Source organism: Vespa mandarinia, chromosome 3, assembly GCF_050613455.1.
Source record: "Vespa mandarinia isolate Hongniang chromosome 3, ASM5061345v1, whole genome shotgun sequence".
Taxonomy (NCBI): Eukaryota; Metazoa; Arthropoda; class Insecta; order Hymenoptera; family Vespidae; genus Vespa; species Vespa mandarinia.
Window position 1 is genome coordinate 12,019,616 of NC_140812.1, and position 27,265 is coordinate 12,046,880.

The following is a 27,265-nucleotide window of genomic DNA, read 5'->3' on the forward strand; positions in this document are numbered from 1 at the left end:
ACTGAGTAACAAGACGATATAATGGAAACTCTGTGACTCGCCGTTTTTGGCGACAGAAGTGTTCTCTTTCGTTTCACGATTTCGTCGAGCTAACGGGTGCACTTCTGTTCAAGGACTGATAGAAGGACGCTCATGAATCCATTAAAAAGGATGAATCATTACGGGGATTTAGGTCCGATCGACGGATAATAAGTTTGCCCTTATTGGATCATACATCCTTTACTCGTTTTTGTATTTTCTTTTTTTCTTTTTTTTTTTTTTTTTGCTTTCATTTTCTTTTTTTCTTTTATCCTTCTTCTTTCCTTCCTTCCGAAGATACTTTATAAATAATTATTAACGAATCAATCGATTTTCAATTTGGGTCAGGGAATTTGTTTTACGTCAGATTAACCCTCTATAACGTTATGTAACTTTGAAATTAGATGTACGCTTATATTTCTATATTTTATGCAAGTTACATCGACGCGAACTTATTTGTTACCTTATATACGAAGTTTTGCAATTTTCTATACTATATTATATACTATATTTCTATACTATATTATACTATATATAATATTTCTATATTATATTATATATATATATATTCTATATTATACTATATATAATATTTCTATACTATATTAATCTATACTATATTATACTATATTATTTTACTAGTATGAAATAATAGTAAAATAAAGGATAATATAAAAAGTTACATTATATATATATATATATTAATACGTTTTTATCATTCTATAATATATATATAGTACAATTACGCTTGTATTAAGCTAATTATATTTAGTACACTATACTAGCATACATATGTAATACTAAACTTTCACATTACATAATTTGTTTGGTAGATACGACCAAAAATTACGTTGTAGAGAGTTAACGATTAATTAAATCATGCTCTGTTAATTAACGCACCTAACGAGTTTCGATAGAGAAAAAAAAGAAAAGAAAAAGAAAAAGAAAAAGAAAAAGAAAGCACTAATGCAATGAACTCGTAACTATGACTTCTGCACATTGCACTTCCTGAATTCGACTTTTGTCTCCCTCCATTTCTTTTTTCTTTTTTTTTCTTTCATCTGTCCTATCCTACTGTAAAATCCGATGTAGCAGCATATTCGTGAAATGAACGAGCTCGATGACTTTTTTCAAAAATTTACTAATTCTAAAAAAAAAAGGTCTAGGAATTCTCTCTCTCTCTCTCTCTCTCTCTCTCTCTCTCTCTCTCTCTCTCTCTCTCTCTCTCTCTCTCTCTCTAGGTTGGTCAATCTATCGAGGTCTCGAAATTCATCGGTGTATTTTATCTCACTGATCTTCGTTTCTAGCTATCTCTTAGGAGAGAAGAGAAGCCAACTCTCAAGACGGCACACGTCGTCGTTCGTTCGGCCGACTTCGTCGAGTGTCGTTCGTTCTCCGAGCAGTGCTAAGAATACTGCGGGCAGCCATATTTGGCAATGAGACCGCGTGGCCACGGCACGTAGCCCGCGAACTTACCCGAAAGGCTACTTCTTCTTCTTCTTCTTCTTCTTCTTCTTCTTCTTCTTCTTCTTCTTCTTCTTCTTAACCTTCTTCCTTCTCTTTTTTTAAAAGAAAAAATAAAAAAAAAAATAGAAAGAAGTTAAGAGGATAACAAAAAACGAAAAAAAAAAACAAAACTATCGTTGTTGACCACCAATTTTTTTTCCTAATCAAATTTTCTGCATCGCTTGTTCTCATAGACATTCTTAAAATCTCTCCTTTTTCCTTCTTTCTTTTCAAGAGGAAAGAAAAGAAAAGAAAAAAAGTTAGAAGAATAAAAGTATGATCGTAATAGTTACTAATGTTTTTTTCTAATCGGATCTTACGCAATGGCTATTTCGAAAAAATTCCGAATTTCTGCCTTATCCTTCTCGAAAAAAAAAGAGAAAGAAAAAGAAAAAAAAAACGAAAAAAAAAAAAAGAAAAACATTTAATTATGAACATAAGTACGATTATAACTATCACCAATTTTTTCCTAATCAATTTTTTTTTGCGCAACTTCTTTGAAGACATTTTGAAACTCAGCCAATCTGTCTTTGGTATCAACGACGTGGCCTAAATGAAGATGCAAAAAAAAGAAGAGGAAGAGACGTAACCTCGGTTGACCCTTTTAGATAATCCCTCGTAAGAATGTTATTGGCCGATCAAGATAAGAAGAGAGAGAGAGAGCAGAGTACTTCTTTCCGTTTATAAATGGACCACGGTTCAAACTCCTCCAGAATTAACTCAGATTTAATATGCGATCGATGATGTAGAAAGAGAGAGAGAGAAAGAGGGGGGGGGAGAAAAGAGAGTCCGAACGAGTTTGCACTTTGGGCTATAAAAAGTCGAGCAAGGGTTGTTAACCTGTTAGAAAATTGCAAGAACTTTGTAAGAGAGAGAGAGAGAGAGAGAGAGAGAGAGAGAGAGAGAGAGAGAGAGAGAGAGAGAGAGAGAAAGAGTTAGAAAGAGGATTGATCGATTATGTTTCATCTTTCCATTTAAAATTTATTTTATTACTATTTTTATTCTTTCACATATATTTGTCTTATCCTGTGTGTGTGTATATGTGTATATAACGTACGATATTTATATATATATATATATATATATATATATATATATATACATCGTACGTTAGAAACTAACCTGTCAGGATGATAGTATTTTGAGAAGAACATGTGGCTTTACGGAATAGACGAATATGATATTTATCTATGTACATATATATACCTATATATATATAAATACATCTATATGTATGTTAGAATATGTTACATCAGATAACAGATTCTATTACGAGTCTAGTTCACTGAATAATTAGAGATACAATGAGAATAATAGGAAGATCGATAATGAGTTATTAAAATGATAATGATTATGAGAATATTCTAATAATAATTGAGTTTACAAATCAATAGTAGGAGAGAATTTCGAAAGTTGCGTTTAATAACGATCGTCGTATATAATTAGATTTCACTTTCAATTACAAAGCACTTTTGAATCAATGTCCAATCTATGCCAATATGTACACACACACAAACACACATACATATATGTATGTACATACAACTTGCGAAATAATTTGTGAGAGACAAGGCATCGTATGCGAAAAGTCAATTGCTATCACCTATTACCCCTTCTCCTATTATTTTCAGTTAATCGGTATGAAAGGTTAAAGGATAGTATTATATGTAGGGTTGCGTCGCGCCCACCTTTCGATTTGTAGGTCAGGTCAAAGAGGGGTGTGGTAAATGGTTTAAGTGCTGATCTTACAATGATTTATAGACTAACTATGTCTAAACTATTATATATAATATCCATCAAGACACACTTTAAAGGTACGTTCAGATTGACCGAGTTAAAACTAAAATTCTGTCAATATCAACCTTTAATAAATATTTCATTTCTTTATTATTTATTTATTTATTTATTTATTTATTTATTTATTTATTTATCTTTTCTTTTATTTTACTTTAATATAAAGAACCTTCACATTCTCAAAGGGACTTTGTAGAGACCAATGTAAAAAAATAAAGGAAAAGTGGAAGAGCACAAAAAAAGAAAAAACAAAACAAAGAAAACTATAATAATAAAAATAAAAAGAAAAAAGAAGAAAAAAAAAGAAAAAGGAAAAGATGATAACGATGAAAAGGGCAACAACGAATGCGTACGATAAAAAAAGCTAAGGTGGTTGTTTTCCTGAAAGAGGGGAGGAAGGATAAGATGAAGGGAAGGAGATTGGAGAGGAAATGGTGGAGAGCGAGAGGGGTAGTAGGGAGGCTTAGAGTCAGAGGCCTGGCAACATAAACGGCAGTGAGAGTGAATGGATCGATGAAACCGTCTCGGCGATGTGAAACACCATCGGCCAAAACGACGACGCACGTCTCGTGGACCCCAGAAGATCCCGGAAGATACGGGGCACTCTGCTCAATGATATTTCAATCGTTTGTGGCTATAATAAAATCCAACGAGTGATCAAGGATCTATAATTACGATCTCGTTTACAAAATGCGAATCTTTCGAGTTTTTTTTTTTTTTTTTTTTTTTTTTTTTTTTTTTTTTTTTTTTTTTAATGAAATTGAAATTAAAATAATTAACATAAACAAAGAAGATGGTCATAGATATGTACAAGGAGCCTGTAACTTAATAATATTGCAATTGTTTATCACTAATAGCCTGTTGTATTAATTCTTCAAGAAAATTTTCTAGAAAAAAAAAAAAAATAAAAAAAAATGAAATAAAATTAGTTTTATTATTATTATTTCGACCTCGACAAATCCTAGCCTAATACGCCTAATATTCCTAATACGTAGTAATACAAGAATTGTTTATTCCCTATAATCCTGCTGTGTTCCTTCAAGAAAATTTTCTAGAAAAAAAAGGAAAAAGAAAAGAAACAGAAAAAACAGAAATTAAATAAAATTGATTTTATTGAATAATAAAGAAAAAGAAATAATAATAAAAAAAAAAAAAAACAAAGAGAAAAAAGAAAAAAAAAGATTAATCGTCTTGACCAGGGCAAATCAGCCAATTATTTGTAGCGGGCGCACAGACACACACACACACACATATAAGCACACATAAATGTTTTAATATTCAAAAAGTTTAAGCAAATTATCAGACGCTACTAACGAAGTCAAAGAAATAATCTCTGTGCGGAAAGATTTGCCAAAGCTTTTTGATATCAAAAGCCGATAAAAGTAAATAGACAAGAACGATGGTAGAGTAAGTGCCTTCGAGGAGTTTCTTGTTAAGGAGTCCACTTAATTGAAACGCTCTTCTTCGTGTCACCGACACTACAAACCTCCCTCCTTCTTCATTCGAGCCACAATTGTGTCGGGGCCGCCATATTTTTGGGATTCTACATCAACTATCTTTGATTCGTCATGTGTCGTATATGCCAATTATGTTAAAAAAGAAAAGAAAAAAAAATAATAATAAAAATAAAAAAAAAAAAAAAAAATAAAAAAGAATAATAAAAAGAATAATAAAAACAAATAATAAAAAAAGGAAACAAAAAAAAAAGGAAATTCTTTGACATTCCCCGAAGGAATGAACTAAAGAAATTTTCTTTTGTCTTGGAGAGTTAACGTTTTATTTTCAGTCAAAGTGCACCTCGACTGTGTCTTATCGATTATTCGACGTGATACAAAAGGGAAAACTTTTATCGAAGGTATTGAAGGTATTGAAGATAGTACTCCAAGAAATATGTGCTCTACTACGTGATATATATACATATATATATATATATATAATATATATTATATATATTAAATGTATATCAAACTTCGTGACCCCAACCTGGCCCAATTTGAATCTTCCTAGCAACAACTACTACAACATCCATTCTCTTTTTTCGACGCAACGAAATCAATTTTGAAAGCGGTTTTAAACTTCTAGGTCAGAACTGTATGTAATAGATACATACGTACATACAAACATACATATATACATACGTACGCACACAAAATATACGCGACGCGAATTTGAACGGTAAGATCATACAACATCTTTACGCATTCTATGAACACGTAGATAATTTATATTAATGTTGAAACATTAGCATAAATAATCCAACATCGCACATAAACGTGTGGTAATAACAAAATGACAAAGAAATGTCTAAAATAGCGATGACTCCTCCTGTAATATCAAATATATTGGATTAGCAAAATATATTTATAACTCGTCAGTTGTCATCAATATTTATAACAAAATTCAAAAATGTATTAAATTATTCCTTCGTCTCTCTTCCTCTCTCTCTCTCTCTCTCTCTCTCTCTCTCTCTCTCTCTCTCTCTCTCTCTCTCTCTCTCTCTCTCTCTCTCTCTCTCTCTCTCTCTCTCTCTCTCTCTCTCTCTCTCTCTCTCTCTCTCTCTCTCTCTCTCTCTCTCTCTCTCTCTCTCTCTCTCTCTCTCTCTCTCTCTCTCTCTCTCTCTCTCTCTCTTTTACTTTCTCTAATACATATTAACGTCTGATTTATTCTTTATAGATATAGGGTGGACCAAAAGTTCTTAGGAGTTTTTAGTTTTATAATTTGAAAAAAAAAAAAAAAAAGTAAATGGCCTGAAAAGATTCTGGATAAAGAATTTTTTAAAATCACTTAGAAACATATTGTCCAGTCTATAGTCATAATTATCACATAACATACAAAAGATGAACGTCCTATTAGATGTATTTTTTAAAAAGAATATATTATAATATCGATATCCTTTCTATTAGTACATATTACTCGAAAAATGACCCAAAAATCGTTATAAAGTTCACATAAAAAAGATCTCTTTGAATGTGCCAGACAAGCACTTCTAAAATTGCGACTCGAGTAGCAAGCTCAGCGCTTTTCGCGTCTTAAGAGTCTACCAGCGGCAGACCGGTAGTGTTCTTCGAGTAGAAGACTTCAGAGATTTACTTAAGGTCGAGACATCAAACGTGCGAATGTACGAGCGAATAGAAAAACAAAAAAATTTCTTCCGATATTTAATAATTTATTTAATTATCTTTCGACCGATAAAGAGGTACACATTTTTCTATTAAAATTTTCCATTAAAAAAAAAAAAAAGAAAAAAAAAAAAGAAAGAAATTGTATAGGAAAAAAGGAAAAATTTATTCCCTTCTTCGTCATCATCATCGAAAAATAAAATAAACTAAGGAAAAAGTAGTCAATTAATTTTTTCATCGATTAAATAATCAAAGAGACGCGAGTTAAAAATAAAGATCCTCGAACGTGTTGGAATTATGAAAAGAAAAAAAGAAAAAAGAAAAAAAAAGAAAAGCAAAAACGAAAAAGAAAAAAGGGAAGGAAAAGAGATGAACAAAAAAAATAAATAAATCAATACTTGAAATCCAAAAGGATTTATGGGATAGGACCATTTATTAATTCTGCGTGAATAAGAATATATGTCTTCTCGAGACAAAACGGACGGTTCGAACAACAGTAAAGAATTTGTCCGAGAATCTGGGACAGTTTGATCGATAAAAGCGTAAATGTTGCAGCAGGGTTTCCTTGACTGGTACTCTTAACATTTTTCCAGCCTACGGGTAAGGGTAGATTCCTAGTCGTCGTACCTACTTACTTCTCGTGAAACGGAAAATAAGATATCCGATGTAATTTTCAATATATACATATATATATGTGTATATACGTAAGTATGTGTACGTACATATACATATATAACGTTTTCATATAACACGATTCATCACGAAGATGGAAAATTTTTTCCTCTTCTTGGTTTATTCCAAAAAAAAAAAAAAAAAAAAAAAAAAAAAAAAAAAAAAAAAAAGTAAAGGAAAATAAAAAGAAATATCCTAAGCTCTTCGTGCCACGAAACGATTAGTGTATAATTACTTAGACAGATATAAACGCTTAGAGAAAAAGATGAGCTTATCGCATGAGTACTATATATGATAGTGTATAGTACATATTGTGTGTGTGTGTGTGTATATATATATATATATATATATATATATGATTGTATTGAATACAATATTTGTACATATATACATATATACACACCATTGTATTGTATTGTTTGTACATATATACATATATACACACCATTGTATTGTATTGTTTGTCATATATACATACATACACACCATTGTATTGTATTGTTTGTACATATATACATACATACACACCATTGTATTGTATTGTTTGTACATATATACATACATACACACCATTGTATTGTATTGTTTGTACATATATACATACATACACACCATTGTATTGTATTGTTTGTACATATATACATACATACACACCATTGTATTGTATTGTATTGTATTGTATTATATTGTATTGTATTATATTGTATTATATATACATATCATATGCATATACACACGATACTAACATATATAAATAGATAAATATATCGTTCTTATAAAATAATGGTAAAATTGCTTTATGTACGCATAGCGCATAGATAGATAGAACAAGGATTATACCATCGACCCGTGCACCGACGCAGCTCATTACCTTTTCACGTTGACGAGTCACGTTGGGAGAATACTACTAACACGTGAAACATTTACCATCATTTGTCTCGATCGCATAGTTTTTCTTTTCTTCTATTTATCCAACGAAATAACAAACAGAAAAAGAAAGGAAAAAAAAAAGAAGGTGGAAAAAATGTTCGTCGTTCAATTAGCATACAAATTAATTAATTCGACATTAATCAACTATCCATACGAGTCGTAATTAAAGGAGATCATTTCTACGAAACATTATTATTACTATTATTATTATTAATTTCTAACAACTTTTTGTTTCATCTTAAATTCTAAATGATCCTTCCAATTTCGCAACTTGCGTTATGCCGTTTAATAAACAAAAAAAAAATAGAAAAAAGAAAAAAAAAAAGAAAAACAAAGAAGATAAAGAAATAACCTTACATCTTAATATTTCAAAGGGATTATTACCTTGACACCGATCTTTACCTACCAAATATGCCAATCTATTGTCTAACTCACATCTCTCCGACTTCTACTCTCTGACATTAGACCGTATCGCTGTTGCTCGTTCAAGGTCATGAAACGTCTGCAGCGTCCATACCGATGATGCAACGTTGTATATGCTGCACCGACACACAGGATCGATAACGTATGATATGATGATACATTTCGGACATTTCTATGAAAACTTTATACACTAAATTATCTTTACAATTATCTTAAATGAATTGAGAAGTATAAAAAGCTCTATAATATGTATATGTGTGTATATAAATAAATAAATATATATATATATATACACGCACACACAATGCATATAAAAGGTTAATACAAAAGTTCTCAAGTGATTTTAAAAATCAATTATTCTTTTTCGAAACTTCGTAAGGCTTGTAGTTAAGCTTTAAGTAGTTTTGAAAAAAAAAGTCTGGAAGAGGAAACAAAGCAACAAACAAAAAGAAAGAAAGAGGAAACAAAAATAATTAGACTAAAAAATCTCGAAAGGCAGTAATTGACTTTTAATATCGTCTTAGAAATTTTTCACTGGCCTAAAAACATTTCGGTCAACTTGTACATATACGTATACCTATGCATATGCATATACATTTATATCATTGACCTAGGAATTTACATTTCAACCTTAGTAAATGTATGTATGTAAGTCAAAGTCTATTTTACATCTTTGTCACATATAAATCAGCTTTAAACTGTAATGAATCATGTATGTATATGTGTATATATGTACATATGTATGTATGTATGTATGTATGTATGTATGTATGTATGTATGTATGTATGTATGTATGTATGTATGTATGTATGTATGTATGTATGTATGTATGTATGTATGTATGTATGTATGTATGTATGTATGTATGTATGTATGTATGTATGTATAGATATCATTTTACTTCGAATCGAGTACGAAACCTTACTACGTGCCAGGTCTTCTTCCATTTTACGTGTTCTAAACATTGCTCAAAATTTATCGAAAATCTAAAAGAAATCTTATTTGGAATTGTCTGACGAAAACATAACCGTTCAAAGATTCTCAAAGCAATTGAGTAATAATTAGCCAATTGTACTAACTATATATATATATATATGTATATATATATATGTATATATATATATATATATATGTATATATATATGTATTATCTATTTGAAATTAATTCTGTTATGCATTTCTTAAAATTCGCGTTATTAAATGGTGTACATTTAGCAATTTTTAATTACCTTTTTAACTACCTTTATTTTGTTTCGTTCCGATGCTTAACGCATTCGAAAAGAAACTTTAAATATATTTTATGCTCGATTAAATTTCGATTAAATTATTTCAAACTATCTGACTTATATAAATGGAAATTTAAAAAAGAAAGGAAAAAAGAAGAAGATCCAAAAATTTTCATTGTCGTCATAGTAATTTTTATACATTTTTTTTTTTTTTTTTTTTTTTTTTTTTTTTTTTTTTTTTTTTTTTTTAACGTAAGAAAAAAATTTTATTTAACGTTCAATATTTTAGGTTAAAATATATCCAATCTTGATCGATATCCTTCTATATAGATAAAAATTAAAAAAATAAGAAAAAATGAAATCTATAACTTTCCATTATCAGCGTATTTATAGTTTTTTTTTATATATGTATATATAAAACATATTTATTTGTTTATTTATTTATTATTAGTTAACGCAAGTAAAAAAATTTAATTCGATATTCAATACTTTAGTTTAAAATATATTGAAATTCTCTTTTTGATGTAACGATATTCTGAAAATTATATATTAATATAAACCTTTAGTATCGAAAAGATAAATTTTTCTAAACTCCTTTTTAAATTTTACAATACAATGCCATGTGATACATAGTAAATCAATATGTAATCATACGTAATCATTTGAATCTCCCTCTTTATCTAATGTGACATTGTCAACATTACGAGAATATAACCAAAAAATTAGCTTAAGTTACTACGAGGTAATAAATATATATATGTACACACATAATAAATAATGTTTCACGAATGTAACATTCTATCCGACATTACACATAACTTCGATATCTCGTATCATTTAATATATTTAATTAACTACGGTAAGATAAGAGTAACTATCTCTATTTTCAATTACCATTTAAATTACGTGTACGCAACGTATAAAATCCTAAATAATTTGTTTTCCAATCGAGCTTGCGTCTCGCGAAATTGTTGAAAACGAATATATGTGTGTGCATACATCTGTTTTTTTTTTCTTTTTATTTAAATGAGTTATAGAAAAGACAAAAAGGAATCAAAAAGTGTCGCTGTCATATCCGAAAATCGACAATTATTAAATAGATAAACAGTGACGATAAAATCTATTACAAAAGATATACATATATATACATAGATATATGTATACAATAAATCGAGTGAAATATAAAGAAGATGGGATAGGGGAAGAAGGAGGAAGAGGAGAAAGAAGAGGAGGAGGAGAAGAGGAGGAGGAGAAGAGGAGGAGGAGAAGGAGGAGGAGGAGGAGGAGGAGGAGGAGGAGGAGGAGGAGGAGGAGGAGGTGGTGGTGGTGGTGGTGGTGAAATCGACTTACCGTAGCGCCCGTTTTCCCGTGAGAAAATCTTCGGGATGGGGAGGGTGGTATCGGTCGTCCTGAATTATGTCCTCTGACTTCTTCACAGGAAAAATAATTATCGTCTCTGTCACCGGCACGAGATGCACAAATATGAAATATCGTCGACACGTGAACGTTCCTTAAATATTTCGTTGATAATTCTTTATCGTCATCGCGACGTATCGTATAAACGTGTATGAACAGAAAGATTGGAGAAGAAAAAAAAACAAACGAGTAAAAGGAAGGAAAAAGAGAAACACACTCGCAAAAACATGGTACGAGTGACAACAACACAGACACTACGACCGCACCTTCGAAGCTTGCAGCAACGACTGGCTCACTCGTGCAGCTAACTTTCGTCTAAGGAGGAAGGACGCACACCGATTGGTTAACGTCACCGCGAACGACCAATCACGATCGATCGTATACGGTGCGTTGACCCCACCAACAAACCCGGCGCTTCTATTTCACGACGTGAAATCGAAGAGAGGGTGAAACGTGCGCGTATAACCACCGACACTGACGTTTGAAAATAAACTATGAACGAGAACGAAAAATAAATCAGTTCTCCTCCATTCCTCCTACTATTCACGCTTTCGGCTGCATCGAAGAAGCTCTGCGTATCTTTGCATCCTCGTATTTCTCTCTCTCACGTACTCACTCACGCACACACACACACGGCATACACGCATGCATGCATGCATGCATCCACGTACATATACACCCTCGCTTTCTGTTACGCGAATAAATCGATGAAATGCGCATGCGCTCACGTGGGTTGTCATAGAAACGAAAAAGTGTAGAGGGTGAGCGCATGCACTTCCTCTATAGAATTTTTTACGCGGCAAAATATAAACGAATATATTATATCAAATATGCCTTTGAATATAAATGCTTGTAAATTTCTAAATATCATCGTATATGTCGTTATTAAAACATTTACGAATTATTACGAAATTCCCATCGTCGATTTTGTATATAACTAATACTCTGATATATCTTTCAAAATTTCTAATCATTAGGTCAAAATTTTTTTTATAATACATTACCTGTACTATCAGTAAAGAAATAAGATAAAATTCTTAGACTCACCTGACACACAACAAATTCTAAGTGCAGCACAAGTTGTAGCGAGTGCTTCTGAAAATATAATATATTATCATGCTCGTTGAATCTCCGTATTTCTTTCGTTTTCGTTTTCTTAATAATATAATTGAGCAGGCCAAATTGTTTCTTTTCAAAGTTCTTGATGTATAAAGAGTCGAGGAAAGAGCCATTCTGATATTTTTTGATTTCGTAAGATGTTTCGTCCAATTCATAAACGTGTATAATATCACGCAAAGTTCCAATGATTTTGTTTAAGATCGACATAACGGTCAATTTTATAACATTTTTGTATGATCGATGTAATTTCTTCCATTTTATTTGTGTACCTTAGGGTGTTTTAACTCGATAATCCATTAATGTAAAATGAGGATCTTATCCTCGATAAATGGTCAATACTAATAGAAAATTTATATCACTTGAATCTAGCACCAAATATGTAAATGAAATTGTTCGTTACGATAAAAAAATCGATCAAATGTACAATTTCTTTTTCTTTCTTTTTTTTTTATTCTAAATAATTATCAATATGGGATATTATTATATATTATATTATATATAATATATAATAATTATCAATAATCCTTATATGAACGAAAATTGTTTAATATTGATACAAAAATTAGTCCTTTTTTTTTTTAAGTTCTTGGTATATCTTATAGTTTGATATGGAATTATTTATCTTATATTATTACAATAGCGTACTATTCGTGTGCGTTTTACTATTCAAATATATCACATATTTAAAAATCGTTTTCAAACGAAGTCAAAATTTATTGATTAATTGTAGTATATTGAAAGTTTAAATAAATCAAAATTTATCGATTAATTGCAATATGTGTTGTTGCTCTGCTTCTCTCCATTCCGTGTCTCCAGCATCTCCAAGATTCCCAGCATATTCTATAGAATCATAAATAAATCAAGTTTAGTAAAAAATAAGCCCTTTGGAAAATTTTTTTATATATGCTTTTACCTCTCATAATATGTCTGATTGTTTTAAGAGATGCTCGTCTTTGAGCTAAAATTCTTGTAACTCTTTGTTTGACTTGAGGAGGACAACCTGTACAAGCTTCTAAAAGAACGTAATCTACCAATTGCAATATAAATAATCCTCCATCTAATCGTCGAAGATAAGATTCTTCTTCATCTTCGTCATCCTAAATTTTAAAATAATATAATTCATTAATATCACATTAATAATTAATGTAAAGGAAAAATTCATATTTAATTGTATTATATTAACTTTTGCAGTTTTCTCAACTTCTTCGACTTTTTCTAAATATTTAAAATGTAATTCCATTAATCTGTCCACTTTTTCATAATCATTTTCTGTAAATTTACTAAGTAATCTCTGACGTTGTTGTCCTTTACAATTTCTCAACATACTTGCTATTATTGATACCACATGTTCTGCAAATAGATTTAATTTTATATAAACAAAATTTTTTGCAGTAAGTTAATTAATCTTATTATCTTTTACCTTCATGTTCTTCCGCTGTAAGCATTCGTTTCCTATTTTTAGTTGGAGTTTTCATAAAAAGAGGAAAGATTGTCCTAAGTCCAAGTATGTCAACAAATTTACTACAATTATCTTTTCCATCAGGTCCATTCATAGCATGATCTAAGACCTACAATATTTTCATACAATATTTTATCTTCGAAAAAAAAAAAGAAAAGGGAAAAGAAACTTACCTTGAGAGAACCGTTACGTGACATTTTTTTTTCACGCAACATTAAATTCATTAGCTGCAATCCTTCACCACGTAAAAATCTATCTCTATTTACAGTAGCCATTAAACTCGAGCATAAAACATTAAATAGATTTTCCATCATTTCTTGTTCTTCGGCAGTTTGGGGATCGTGTCTTTTGTAGTACTGCAAATAATAAACAATATTAAAATAATGCGAAATAAAATTAAGTTCTAATAAATATAAGCAATAAACATATATAATGGAAGAAACAGAACATACAGCTAATTGTTGTAACAGTACATCAATACCATCGAGATCACCTAGAAGTAGCCTATTCTCAGGTGTGTTTTGTACAAGAATTGATAAAAGTTCACTGGCGTAAAGTTTATTCGCGTCAAATGGCATCTTTGCTTTAATTCTACGTAACAACCATTGCATTAAGCCTTGTTTCCCTGCATCAGTACATAATTCTGGTCTAAATTCCAATAAATTTTCAAATATGGCTGTAATAAATATAATAGATTTAATATAATTATACGCAAATATATTTTGAATATATAAAATAATACATACCAAGTGTATTATGTACTCCATCACTTTCTTCTTTTACATTTTCATCTAACCTTTCCAAATTTTGTACAAGTAGAGCACTAACTTGCTGTTCCAATAAAGCATCTATAAGAGTATCTGCTCCTTCTTGACTCTCATGTAAAATATCAACGTCTGTAAGTTCTTGCAAAAGATCCACTATACCAACTGCTATATCTGTATTTTCATGAGATAATAATTCAAGTAATGAAGGTACTGCACCAAGTTCTACCATTAATGGATAAAGATCTGGATTAGTTGCAACAACATGTAATTCTTGAAGTGTTTCATGAAGTTCTACTTCAGATTCTATAAACCTAGGAAATTTATAAAAAGTACAATTAAAAGGATTTTATATCAAGTATACGTTCAAAGATCAAAATACATTTGACATACTTTTCTGGCTGATCTGGAAATTTAACTCTCATTTCTTGATTTCTAAGAGCTCTTTTTTCGAATAGTAAAACCATCCTTTTTAGCGTAGCTTCGTCCAATGCCTCAACTTCAGGTGCTTCAGTCTCTACATATTTTAAAATGTCTTGTTTTTCTTTTTCTGTTAATTGTGGCTCAACTACATCATTGGCAGGTGAAGGCAATGCAGCCCTTATCGGAGTCGGAGGTTCGTTATTTCTAATTGGAGTCTGTCCATCTGTCTCCCTTAATTGTCTTTGACGTGCATGATATGGTGTTTTAATAACTCTCTTTGGTTTCTTAGAACTTTCCCATTCTTCGTCGTCTTCTTCCTCCCCAATTGTTGGACGCTTCGGTGTGTTAGGTGGCTAGATAAATAATATTTATCTATTAATATTTACATAAGATTTTATAATCAAGTTAATTCATATAACGAAAATACATTCAAATAAACAACAATGAAAATACTTTGAAAAGTAAGGTTAACTATATAACGTAATTGAATATAAGATTTTTATATTTTCATTTTCTAAATGACCTATATGTAATTTATAGAAATTACCTTATAAGATAATAATTCACCAATATCCATATCAAAAATATGCACTAAAATTATTTCTTTATTTACATAGATATATTTAGTATAATGTTACACCAGTAAGCGTCATTGACTTCAATAACAAGATGGCGCTGCAAACATTCATTTATAAAGTGATAAAATTTTTGACAGATATCAAATAATGTGTCAAATAAATTAAGTCACATCAAATAAATTATATCACATTAACATTAACAAACTATTAGGAAAAAAAATAATTAAAATTTACATTTAATTTAATTTAATCTTTTATCGTTGATTAAAATTTATTTGTGGTTATAACTTGTAATTATGTATGTCATATCAAAGATGTCGCCTCTCTCCTATGCTTGGATACATTCAATATGTTCAATGTATGTTTGCAGGTACACGTCATAAGTGTATCGTACGATTATTGTTAAAACTTAGTTTTACACAAAATTTTTGACATAAGTTTATCTAAAATATGGAAACGTTATATCATCAAACGAATAAATTAGTTCAAGAAACGCAACATCTTTTTTCGCAATTGGAAAAAAATCCTTCTAACCTGGATTTAAAGGAAATAGAAAATGCCATAGAATCCAAAATCAGTCTCATCAACAGGTAGTCAAAGCAACAATTTTATTATTGCTTTTAATAATTATTTTGGCTAGTAATAGTTTATGACTTATTTACTAAATGTAAGTTTTAACAAATGCTTTCAGTAACTGTGAACGACTTGATGTACTTTGTTTAAAAGGATCTATTTCACCTATTTCACCTTTCAAAAGACAAAATGCAAAAATGAGAGTCGATCAACTTAAATACGACAGTCGTCATTTGAATGCTGCTTTGAATACTTGGAGAAATCAATTAATTAGAAAGCAACGAGAAGAAGCAGAGCGGGAGGCCTTATTGTCGCAAACATTTACTACAAATGATCATATTGATATTATGATAGATCAAAATATGCAACATAATTATAGTTTGCGAAATGCAGTAAACGGTGTAGATGATCTTATTTCTCATGGAACAGGAATCTTAGATAATTTAAGATCACAAAGAATTACTTTAAAGGGAGCTCACAAACGTTTGGTAGATATTGGTAACACCTTAGGTCTTTCAAATACAACTATGAGGCTTATAGAACAAAGAGCTCGTCAAGATGGATTTATTTTATTCTGTGGTATGCTTTTAACATGCTTAGTGATAATTCTAGTCATTATTTACTTTACGTAAAGAAAGAGAGAGAGAGAGAGAGAGAGAGAGAGAGAGAGAGAAATAAGTAAACAACGAAAAACTTGTATGTTTATATACATGTTTGACACACTCCAACAAATATATTCAATATTGTTTTATCCAGAATATTAAAGTTTTGATCTTGATGTGAACCGTGTGTTAAAATTATTAGGAAAATTTCGATATAAATATGTATATATATATTTAAATAAATGAGACGAATTTAAAGATTAATGTAGTAACTTCAGACTGAAAGACATACACTCTATAATGATTTCACAATGTCAGCAATATCATTTAATTCCAAGCGAGACGTTCCGTGTAAATCTTTCTTTGTGTGATTCTGAAGGAGCCTTTCTCCCACTTCTAAGGGTTTACTGGTCGAAGAAGTAGAGAGGGTAAACCTCCAAGTCCCCTTCTCTTGATTCCCCTACCATAATTTCTACCATAACACCGTTTACAAACGCATCATTCTACGTTGTGACTGCTGACGGAGTTAGTGGTGTCTGATTCTTCTCGAGATAACATCTACGAAAAGTTTATTTATTCGCTTTAAAGCAGCAACTTGCCGAAGAAAATCGATTATCCGGCGGCCCTGGATGGGTTTGAATACAGTCCACGTTTTTTTATTTTATTCGTGACTAGATCCACACTCATCCAAGGATACCGGGCTTTAAATTCGATCTAATCATTTTTCAAATCGATTATTCCCTGATTAATTTTACTTGTGAAAAAGAACATTATTATTTATTATATTTTTAATATTTAATATATCAATTGGATTATACGAATTGTATATTAATTTCAAACAATACATCGAATTATATACATATTTCGAAGTTGATTTCGCTTGTTCCTATTATAGAAAAGATATATATACATACATATATATATATATATATTTATATGTATATTTTTTCTTTTACATAAAGTGAAGAAAAAAGAGAAAATTATATAAAATTAAAGTAAGATGTTGTACATTCTTACCAGGAGATCTAACACGTAAACGAAAGATTCTCACAACTCAAGCCGATGGCCGTGGGATTCCTTTCAGTTTCTTTGTGTATGAACACCTGCCGTGTTCCCCTCCAATCTTCTCCCCTTTCCCTTCGAAACATCAATCCTACCCCCTTAACCTCTCCCACCGAAATAACGGTAAAAACTTGCTTATATTCTTAAAACTTTGTACTACTATACTACGTACCTTCAAATAAATAATTTGAAGGACGATTATACATTTTACTACTTTATTAATAACTATGTATATGTATATATATATATACATACATATATATACATACATATATATATATATATGTATATATTTCGTGTAACTTTGTCAATCAAAATGTTATTTGTTTCATTGGAAAACAAAAAAAAAAAAAAAAAAACAAAAAAAAATAATCGATTATTAAATTTTGTTATGTACGTATTATAATATTAAAATGATATTTAAAATATCACAATTCTTTTGTCTCTTAATCCATTGTCGTTTCCCTAATTGTTTTTTTTTTTTACATAGATAAGTACATTAAATATGAAGACCTTTTAAATATTATAAAGTTTACAATATAATTTTCAAATATATTGCTAAAATGTTCATATATGTATATTACGAAAAGTTTTTTTAGAGCCACGCTCATACCTATTTCTTTTCTAAAATCTTCATAAAAGATAATAAACTATATTTCAGATATAATCAAAGTGTAAAAAAGATATTAATTAAATAAATATAATTGTATGATTGTATAATGAGGTATGAATATGGATCTATTTGCAAATGTGACAATTACTTATTCATTAACATTATATCAGATAAGATTAAATTTACAAAATATTAGGACAATATGAAGTTTTCTTTTTTTTTTTCTTCTCAGATCATTATAATTTATATCAAGTGCTTTGCGATTCTAAACTTAATTGTGCTACAAGAGTGTGTTCTTCCTGAATATCAAAATCGAAAGACATATCAGGATCCTCTTGAATTTCCTCTAATGCACGTTTAATTTGTGCATGTAACTGGACAGCTACTTTTTTCACAGCTAAATGATTCTGTTTTATTTGTTTTGCACAAGAAAGAGCACCATTCCAGGACGAAGCACTGGTGTGTGCAAGGTAAAGTTCTTTCCATAATTGAATACTGATAGGTGCAACACTAGGCCAAATAACTCCAGGATTTGGATCATACAAAGGATTTAACCATTTTTCTAATACTTCTGGTTGATTCATGTAGGACCATAAGCTATAAGTATGTTCAGATAATTGAAGTTGAACTCTTTCTGCTTCTGAATCACCTATAAAAGTAATATATAATTAATATATTAAAATATTTCGAAAATTTGTATAAATTTATTAATAATATACCTAAAAATGTTCCGTATTCTGAACAGTAGCTATGTTTATACAATTCTATCAATAAATCCACCTTATATTCGAAACTAAATTGAAATTGATAATAAAGCTGGTAAAGACAATCGAGAAAAAGTAAGAATGTTGGAGCATGTGTTGGACTTTGAGAATGAGAAGGATGATATGGTCCATGCCGTGTACGAGTAAAAAATTGATGACCAGCTTGTAACCATTCTCGTTCTATAAGAGCTTGTAGACCACGTACGGTACGACAATCAGGATTTAATATTGCTTGTGCCAAACTTGTCACAACTAATGTTGAATCTCTACCTGTACTTCCTACAATGGACAAAAAAGAAAAAAAATATATATATATATATATATTTATCTGTATTATATTATTATTTATAACTGGTAAGAATATATTTATTCCTTATACCATGAACTAATACAGCTGCAACTTCCTGATGAAGACACTGAGCAGTTACGCAAGCAGCATTTAAAGCACTTTGAATGGCAGTTAACCATCCACTGCTTTCAAGTCTAGACAACCATTGTGATGTAGAACTATTTACATCATTACAAGCCTCTATTAATTTGAAAAAGCTGTCTGCTAAATCATGAGGCCGTGGCACCGCTTTATGCACTTTTCTCCATTGAGGATAAGCAGCATCCATTTCTGTACCACCACCCTTAGCTCTTGAACTTTGAGCTTGGGTAATAGATCTTGTATCTACTATATACCTGGCAATAAGTTTCCCTTCAATCATTCTAAATTGTAGTTATATTACTTTATGTCAATGATTAATACATACCCTCGTCTTCCAGGACCTAAAACTGCATTTAATAATCTTTCATCTTCTTTACATCTTTTACCAGTAGCACCGCACATTGGCTGACTACTACGTAATAAAACACTCTATAAAAATGAAATACGTAAAATTAAATATTTTTATGTTTTCTTAATTATAATAAAATAGCATTGATTGTTTTATTGTTACCCCGCCTTCATGTCTATAACATAAAACAGGAAATCTACCGCCATCTCGAAAACTAGCAGAAGATATTATAACTTTATCTTCTATGTGTCTAGGTACTATAACAGCTGATGGATAAGAATTACAAACTTTGTAATCTATATTCAAATAACTGATTCTCCATTCATCTGCATATGCAGCCAATAATCTAGACCATTCTGAAACAGGAGCAAATGCTGTCCATCCATCTTCTATTTGTATTACATTTGTTGCTTTTGGTCTATAGAAAAAGGGATATTGAAGTGTTTGTTCTGTAAAAGTACATAATGCATTATATAATGACAATGAATGACATATTATATCATTAAAAATAATAGATCTAAATATAGCTACCTAATGATGCTAATCTTTCTATAGACAACATAACACTGATTAAATCGTCGGTAGAATTAATATCCAACTGAAGTACACGAAAATCTTTACATTTTAATATGATACTACCTCCAGGACTTTGAGTATTTAATTTTTTTTCTATCACATCGATATTCCTATATATAAGCTAAGAAAAGTAGGTAATATCAGTAACGTTTATAAAATGAATATAATATAATACTAATATTTATATAATATCTATTAATTTAATTCAATATTATTGATTTAATTTAATATTATTATAAAAATCTCACCCATAATTCCTGTTCATCACCTTGTCTTGAAGATAAGATAAGATTATGGCTACTAATACATAATGTTCCTTCCAAACTTTTATTATTACCATCACTTTTGTCAATTAATACAACATTGTCCACTTTCGGAATCAAAATTAAATGTCCACATTCCATTTTATATATAAACTTTAATTTTTATATCTATTGACAAATAATTGAAACACAAAGAAACACTTTGACAGATCAACATAACCTAAGAATGTTACAATAGATTGCTGTCAATGAATAATACACGTATATGATGAATCAAAATGACACTTCAAATAAAATAGTAATTTAAAAAATTTGTTTATCGTTAATGTATACACATTTTTTATATATTTCTATTCTAACTCAAGAAGGCATCTGTTAACTTTCTGTTTGTTATCGATAGGGTTTATAAGCTATCTATATTTATTGAGTTTCCATGTTCTCTGTGTGGTGTCATGAAATATCACCATATACGTGTTACGCGTATGTATGTGTTGTTTCGCAAGAGTATTTAGAATAGTCACGTGACTAATTCTTTCTCTAACCTCACTTGTCACTTACTATGTTTGTAACAGTGTCTTAAATGGCTTACAATATCGAATTAATTCAATACTACTTGTAAGTTAAATAACTTTATATGTATATGTATAGACACACCCACATACACATATATACAAGGAACATTTGTTCAATTGTTTATTTTGAGGTTATTTTGATGAATTATATTTCAGAAGTTATACAATCGATTACTTCGTAGCATTACACTGTATTATTTTAAAGAAGTCAACGAAGGATGACAATGAGGAGGATAATAATAAATATTTATATAACGATAGCATCTTCGATAATTACAAATATGGTATTATAAATTTTGTATAATTTACTAGATTGGACGTGTTTTTAATTTATAAAAACTCTAACCTCATTCACGGGGTGTTAACATTTCTATCGCAATATAATTTTTTTATGTAGAATTTTTTAAAAGAAACATTCTTGTTACATGATATTAATAACAATATTTTTCATTATTTACAGAATTGACAGGTTTCATAATTTTGAACAATAGTTATGAAGTATAAGTTTTAACGAAATATCACGTGACCAATTATCAATTCAATATAACGTCGAAAGATGGAACCACTAAAGAGGCAAAGTTGGCATATAGGAAAAGGAAAGAAATCTCTGGGGTAAAGTCGTGTGAGTTGGTGTTGTCGGTTTTAATTCACAGCTATCCATATTATGTGGTAGGTAATATATTTAACAGAATATAATTATCAATATTAAATTTATTCTTGGATCGACAAATTACTATAGAAATTTTCTAGGAAGTAATTGCTTTGTCCACATTTTTCATAACAAAGCACTACTTCTATGAGTATTTTTATACGCATACATATATGTCGGAGATATATATATGTGTGTGGATGGGATATATGAACGATTTGTACATTATCAATATATGTATATGAATATATGTACTACCTACCATAGAAATATACGTGGAACATTATTAAGTTTCATCATTTTTAATGTAAGTTCCTTTTTTATTTTCACTACAATACAATATTCAGTAATGCATAAATCACTGATTAGATATGTTGGTAACATATATCATGTAGCTGGTCTATTTTTTCTCAAGTATAATTCTATATAAATTCCTTTAGCATGATGTTATATATAATGCTCTCTGTAAATTTATAATATCTACTTTTCCAAAAATCGATACAGTTCCAACTAGTTTGTAGGAATTAGTGAATATATATGTACATGTAAAATATTTGTATATGCATTTATGGACGTGATCTAATGATATCAAGTTACACATATGTTTTCCTCTTACACAATAATTTAATTAATTATGTTATTTTATTATATGCTTTATTCTCATAACATTCTCTTATGCAAGATAACATGTTATGTTTTATTATTCACTTATTTTACATATTGTTATTGTTTTATATATCCAAATAAATATATATATATATATACATATCTAGATACTTATTTTATTAGACATAAAAGTATTTTTTAAAGATACATGAATTATATAATTTTTATTAATTGATAATTCATAACACATAAAATTGTAATGTCTTTTTTATTTGAAATATCAAGAAAATAATGAATTTTCATATATTCCCTCATTTAGTAATCTGTAAAAATAAATATGGATACCTCAACAAAGTTGAATGATGATACTGAATTAGAAACAATAAGCCAATGTTCAGTTTTGAATGAATCAAAAAATGATTCATTAGAACATACTCATCAAGTTGACGCTACAAATGTTGCTCAGAAAGAAAAACAAAATGTAGACGAAGTCAATGATATCAAAGATGCAATAAATGAAGTTGATATAAATGAAAGTGATTCAGAAGATATTGTCACCCCGATTATCGATAAGCAAGATAATATCGAAATAGAAGAAATAAAAACGGAACAGGAAAATGAAAATTTGACAGATGATACATCATCGAATGCAGATACTGTGAAAGAAAGTTGTGAAGATTCTACGACAGATACAACAGAAAATAATATTGATAATATAAAAAGAAAGCGTAGAACTTCAAGGTAATTTCTACATTGTTAAATCATTTTAATTCTTTTCATTATTTGGATATCATTACTTATTATAAACATTATTAATAATGATTTATAGTACACAAGAAAGTGCTTCACTTTCTGAAGAAAATGAAGTTAAAAGCAAACGAAAAAAACTGAAAAATGCAAATGATAAATATTGTTGGAGGTGTCACAAAGATTCAACAGAAGTACATTGTAGTGCTTGTCCGCGATCGTGGCATCGTAGATGTTTGGGGGGTACACCACCGATTTCTGTTCATAACTGGATTTGTGGCGAATGTGCTACAATATTGAAAGCAGAAAATGCAGAAACGCGTTCTGTTGCAATGGCACAATTATCAGTTGATCAATTATGTATGTTGCTTAAAAATGTAGTTCAAAGAATGCGTGAATATTCTGGTGTATGTATGCATTTAATTTCCTATTATATTCTTATTTTACTAAATTATTTTTAAACTTATCTTTTATTGTTTTTTTTTTTTTTGCCAATAAATTAATTTATTTTTCTAGTCCGAACCATTTTGGAAGCCTGTAGAACTCAATGAAGCTCAAAACTACTTGGATTATGTTGTTAAGCCAATGGATTTAAATCTTTTAGAATCTAATGTACGTTTAAAACTTTATGGCAGTACTGATGCATTTATGTCTGATGCAAAATGGATACAGCACAATTGCATTGTTTATAATACATGTACGTAAGATAGATTGTAATTATATACATATTAGATTGTTATGGTATAATCCTAATAACAAAAGTCTTCTACAGGTGGTGGAGTTTATGCTGATACATCTAAATTAACCAATACTGCAAAACAAATAATTAAAGTGGCACGTCAAGAGGTATCAGAAATTGAGGCTTGTCCTGATTGTTATGCACATTCGCGTAACTTATTTAGGCCACAACCTTCATGGTTTATCGAGCCTTGTCGTCAACCACATCCACTTGTATGGGCTAAATTGAAAGGTTTTCCTTTTTGGCCTGCTAAAGCTATGCCAAGATTAAATTCTCAAGGTTTTGTAGATGTCCGTTTTTTCGGCGAACACGATCGGGCATGGATACCACCTCGAGATCTTTATTTATATTCTGAATATCCACCTGTTCCATTGCCTCGAAAAAGAAAAGTAGATATGGACGAATGCGTTAGAGAAATTACCCGACACTGTCGTAAACTTGAGCTTGTATTTGGTAAATTTAAATTTGCACCACCGAAAGTACAATACAATCCGCACGATCCAATGCAAATAAAACTTATGCTACCAAACTACGATCCACTTCAACCAAATAATTGTACATCTTCTGAATTTTTGGTACCTAAAAAGAAGGCTGCTTTTCGAAAACGTAATCTTTCTGTCAAGGATAAATCACAAACTGAAACTTCTGCTATTGACTACAAACTTGATTCTGATATGATTGCTTCTGACGATGAAAATAAATCCCGAAATAAAACACAGAAATTAACCACTTCTGATCAATCTTCTCCAAGCTCAGACAGTAGTATTAATTTAGATATGCAGCAAAGTGAATTTAAGAAGAAATTGATTAACATGGAAAACAAGACGTCTATGGAAGATGTATCAGCAGAAGAAAATGAATCTATTAAATCAGATCAAAAGAATATCGATGAAACTAATACAAATGCTCATCTACAAAGATCTAATGAGTCTAATGTATCTGTATTAAAAAGTAATTTACATGATAATTTAACACCTACTGACCAAGTTTCAAAACAAAGTGAACCTTTAAAAATGGAGCAAACATCGAAGAAACATTCCATTGTAAAACCTACTGCCAATAAAAGTAATGTTACTGAAATTTTAAAAATAACATCTAGGCTCAATAAAAGTACTGCTAAAGTTTATAAACCAAAAACAAGGTTAGTTGACAAATTAAATGCAGAAAAAGCTTTAAAATCTTTTTCAGAAAGTGAACAAAAAAATAAAACAGGATTAACAAACAAGGAATCAATCGTTCCACTTACTCTATCTTTATTACAAAGTGACAAACACGATCTACCGAATAAAACAATAACAAATCCAACTGTTACGTCATCTGTTTCTACATTCGCTACCATATCACAAAACATACGATCTTTTGCATCATATTCAACATTAGGTCAAACAACACTTGTGACAAATAATAAATCGGTGGATACAGTACAACAGTCTACATTAACAGAGGGTAATTCAACAAGTAAAGAAAGTTGCACAATTACAAAATCAGGCTCAAAAGAACAAAAAAAGGAGAGCAGAGCAAAAAAATCTTTCTCTATCAAACCATCTGTTTATCCACAAGTTACACTTCATTCATCATCGAATACATTATCTAGTTCAACAGAATCTATTCCAACTCCTCAGAAAGATTATTCTATTGGATATCAATTACTTCCTCCAGAAGCTGGACCACTTAGTGCTCGTTTGTATCATGGTGCTGAAGAATTAGCAAAAAGAATGGCTCAGTTAATGGAGGAAGCATATAGAGAAGCTGCTCATAACAGTCAAAATTGTGAAGATGATACCACCGATGAGCGTCATGCCACAGTACACTTTTTACGATTACAGATTGAACGCATGAGGTGGCAACACCAACAACAATTAGCAGAACTAAAACACAATACTGGTATCTTATAATTTTTTGTAACATTTTAGCATAACAATTTAGTATGACAATTTTAATTTATCCTTATAATTTTTAGATCGTATGTTAAGAGAAATGAAAGCAAGTCTGGAAGCAGAACGGCTTCGAGCTATCGAAGAAACTCGTAGAGAAATAGAACAAGAAAAAATGAAATGTATCGAAGAGACAAAACGTAAACAATGGTGTGCTATGTGTCATCGTGAAGCATTATTTTATTGTTGCTGGAATACAGCTTATTGTGATTATTCATGTCAGCAGTCTCATTGGCCAACTCATATGAGAACATGTGCTCAAAAGCCTTCTTTTACTACAATAGTTACAACTACAGCCGTAGGATCAAGTCAACAACAGGTAATACCCAAGTTCATTATAATAAATGTACAGCATGTATCATAAAGTATACAGAGCCATTGGTGTAAGTCTGTAATATTGAAAATCAAAAATACTAAATAATAAAATATTACTGTAAAGATACTTAGTATAATACCATTTGCTTTTTACAGTAACAGATTTCTATTTATATATTTCTACTGGCTTAACGTGTCAATCTGATAAAATGGGATTATTATTATTATAGACAACATATACTTTGCGATATAACGAAGAGAAAAAAATAGAGTTTATTTTTTAGCAAGGCATCACCTAAATGATTAATCCACAATAAGTCGTTAAAGTATAATATTAGTCTTTAAAAAAGATAATATAATTTTATTAATTCATGAAAATACTTCAACAAGTTTACAATTCAGATATATATATATATACAAGACTTACACTACATATGCTCTGAACTTTAAAAATTTGGAAGTATTATTTGTAAATGTTCTCATTGCAATATCATTATTGTATTAAATGTTTTACTTTATTTTCAGAATATTAATACGAAAGTAAGTAACCCAGCGTGCAGAGCTTATTCTTTACCACATAATAAATCACCTGGATTATCAAAGTCTCATTATGTTTCATGTTCTAAAAATGAAGACAAATAAAATCTTTCATTATAGATGTCACGTTAAAACTATTTGCAATCAATAATATAGTTCAATACACATTGTGTAAACTGATTTTAAATAGCTATTTTAAATAATTTTGTCTAAATACATCTTGTCAATTATATATTGATATTAGCTATTAGAATAGAATAATCGTAGACATTAAATATTTGGTTGTATATTTGTGATGCATTAAGTCAAATATCTTAAAATTGAAAATAAAAGTAATTTTATAAAAATATGTATGTATGTAAATATTGGTGATTGAACAAGTATTTACTTTGTAAAAATGGATTTAATACGTAAAAACTTTATATTAATATAAAAAATGAAAAGTTGAATAGTCTCTGAACAGATGTATTACTAGAAAAATTATGT

At 29.8% G+C, this 27,265-nt stretch overlaps 5 protein-coding genes across 9 annotated transcripts in view; 2 read left to right on the forward strand and 3 right to left on the reverse strand.

The window, feature by feature from the left end:
• The window catches only part of LOC118444985 (uncharacterized), a 46,580-nt gene extending 35,401 nt beyond the window's left edge, over nt 1-11,179 (reverse strand). For both annotated transcript variants that reach the window (XM_035873823.2, XM_035873827.2), the window contains exon 1: nt 11,040-11,179. The gene's annotated coding sequence lies outside the window, so the exon portion shown is untranslated. The remainder of the gene's footprint in view (nt 1-11,039) is intronic.
• A 1,616-nt stretch (nt 11,180-12,795) lies between these two features.
• LOC118444980 (beta-catenin-like protein 1) lies at nt 12,796-15,545 on the reverse strand. Its single transcript, XM_035873818.2, has 9 exons — nt 15,418-15,545; nt 14,841-15,223; nt 14,430-14,761; nt 14,136-14,359; nt 13,857-14,039; nt 13,645-13,792; nt 13,408-13,574; nt 13,138-13,321; nt 12,796-13,064 (listed from the first exon to the last, which is right to left on the reverse strand). Exons 1-9 carry the CDS (start codon nt 15,445-15,447, stop codon nt 12,976-12,978), a joined length of 1,740 nt encoding a protein of 579 aa, XP_035729711.1. The 5' UTR covers nt 15,448-15,545; the 3' UTR covers nt 12,796-12,975.
• Nucleotides 15,546-15,771: 226 nt separating this feature from the next.
• Membrin (Golgi SNAP receptor complex member 2) lies at nt 15,772-16,772 on the forward strand. Its single transcript, XM_035873819.2, has 2 exons — nt 15,772-16,038; nt 16,140-16,772. Exons 1-2 carry the CDS (start codon nt 15,899-15,901, stop codon nt 16,651-16,653), a joined length of 654 nt encoding a protein of 217 aa, XP_035729712.1. The 5' UTR covers nt 15,772-15,898; the 3' UTR covers nt 16,654-16,772.
• A 1,275-nt stretch (nt 16,773-18,047) lies between these two features.
• On the reverse strand, nt 18,048-21,716 carry LOC118444978 (myotubularin-related protein 9). 2 transcript variants are annotated; one of them, XM_085655541.1, is made up of 8 exons: nt 21,599-21,716; nt 20,666-20,848; nt 20,373-20,538; nt 20,004-20,290; nt 19,818-19,921; nt 19,442-19,746; nt 19,018-19,341; nt 18,048-18,947 (listed from the first exon to the last, which is right to left on the reverse strand). In XM_085655541.1, exons 2-8 carry the CDS (start codon nt 20,819-20,821, stop codon nt 18,547-18,549), a joined length of 1,743 nt encoding a protein of 580 aa, XP_085511667.1. In that variant the 5' UTR covers nt 20,822-20,848; nt 21,599-21,716; the 3' UTR covers nt 18,048-18,546. The 2 variants fall into 2 exon arrangements, with proteins under 2 accessions (XP_085511667.1, XP_035729710.1); XM_035873817.2 differs by lacking the exon at nt 21,599-21,716 and having other exon boundaries at nt 20,666-21,070.
• A 16-nt stretch (nt 21,717-21,732) lies between these two features.
• Zmynd8 (Zinc finger MYND-type containing 8) lies at nt 21,733-27,087 on the forward strand. 3 transcript variants are annotated; one of them, XM_085655540.1, is made up of 8 exons: nt 21,784-21,921; nt 22,003-22,208; nt 22,827-23,248; nt 23,337-23,661; nt 23,771-23,951; nt 24,027-25,877; nt 25,954-26,246; nt 26,768-27,087. In XM_085655540.1, the coding sequence occupies exons 3-8, from the start codon at nt 22,845-22,847 to the stop codon at nt 26,882-26,884; spliced, it is 3,171 nt and encodes a 1,056-aa protein (XP_085511666.1). In that variant the 5' UTR covers nt 21,784-21,921; nt 22,003-22,208; nt 22,827-22,844; the 3' UTR covers nt 26,885-27,087. The 3 variants fall into 3 exon arrangements, with proteins under 3 accessions (XP_035729708.1, XP_085511666.1, XP_035729706.1); XM_035873815.2 differs by lacking the exon at nt 22,003-22,208 and having other exon boundaries at nt 21,733-21,874; XM_035873813.2 differs by lacking the exon at nt 22,003-22,208 and having other exon boundaries at nt 21,789-21,921.
• The last annotated feature ends 178 nt before the right edge of the window (nt 27,088-27,265 follow it).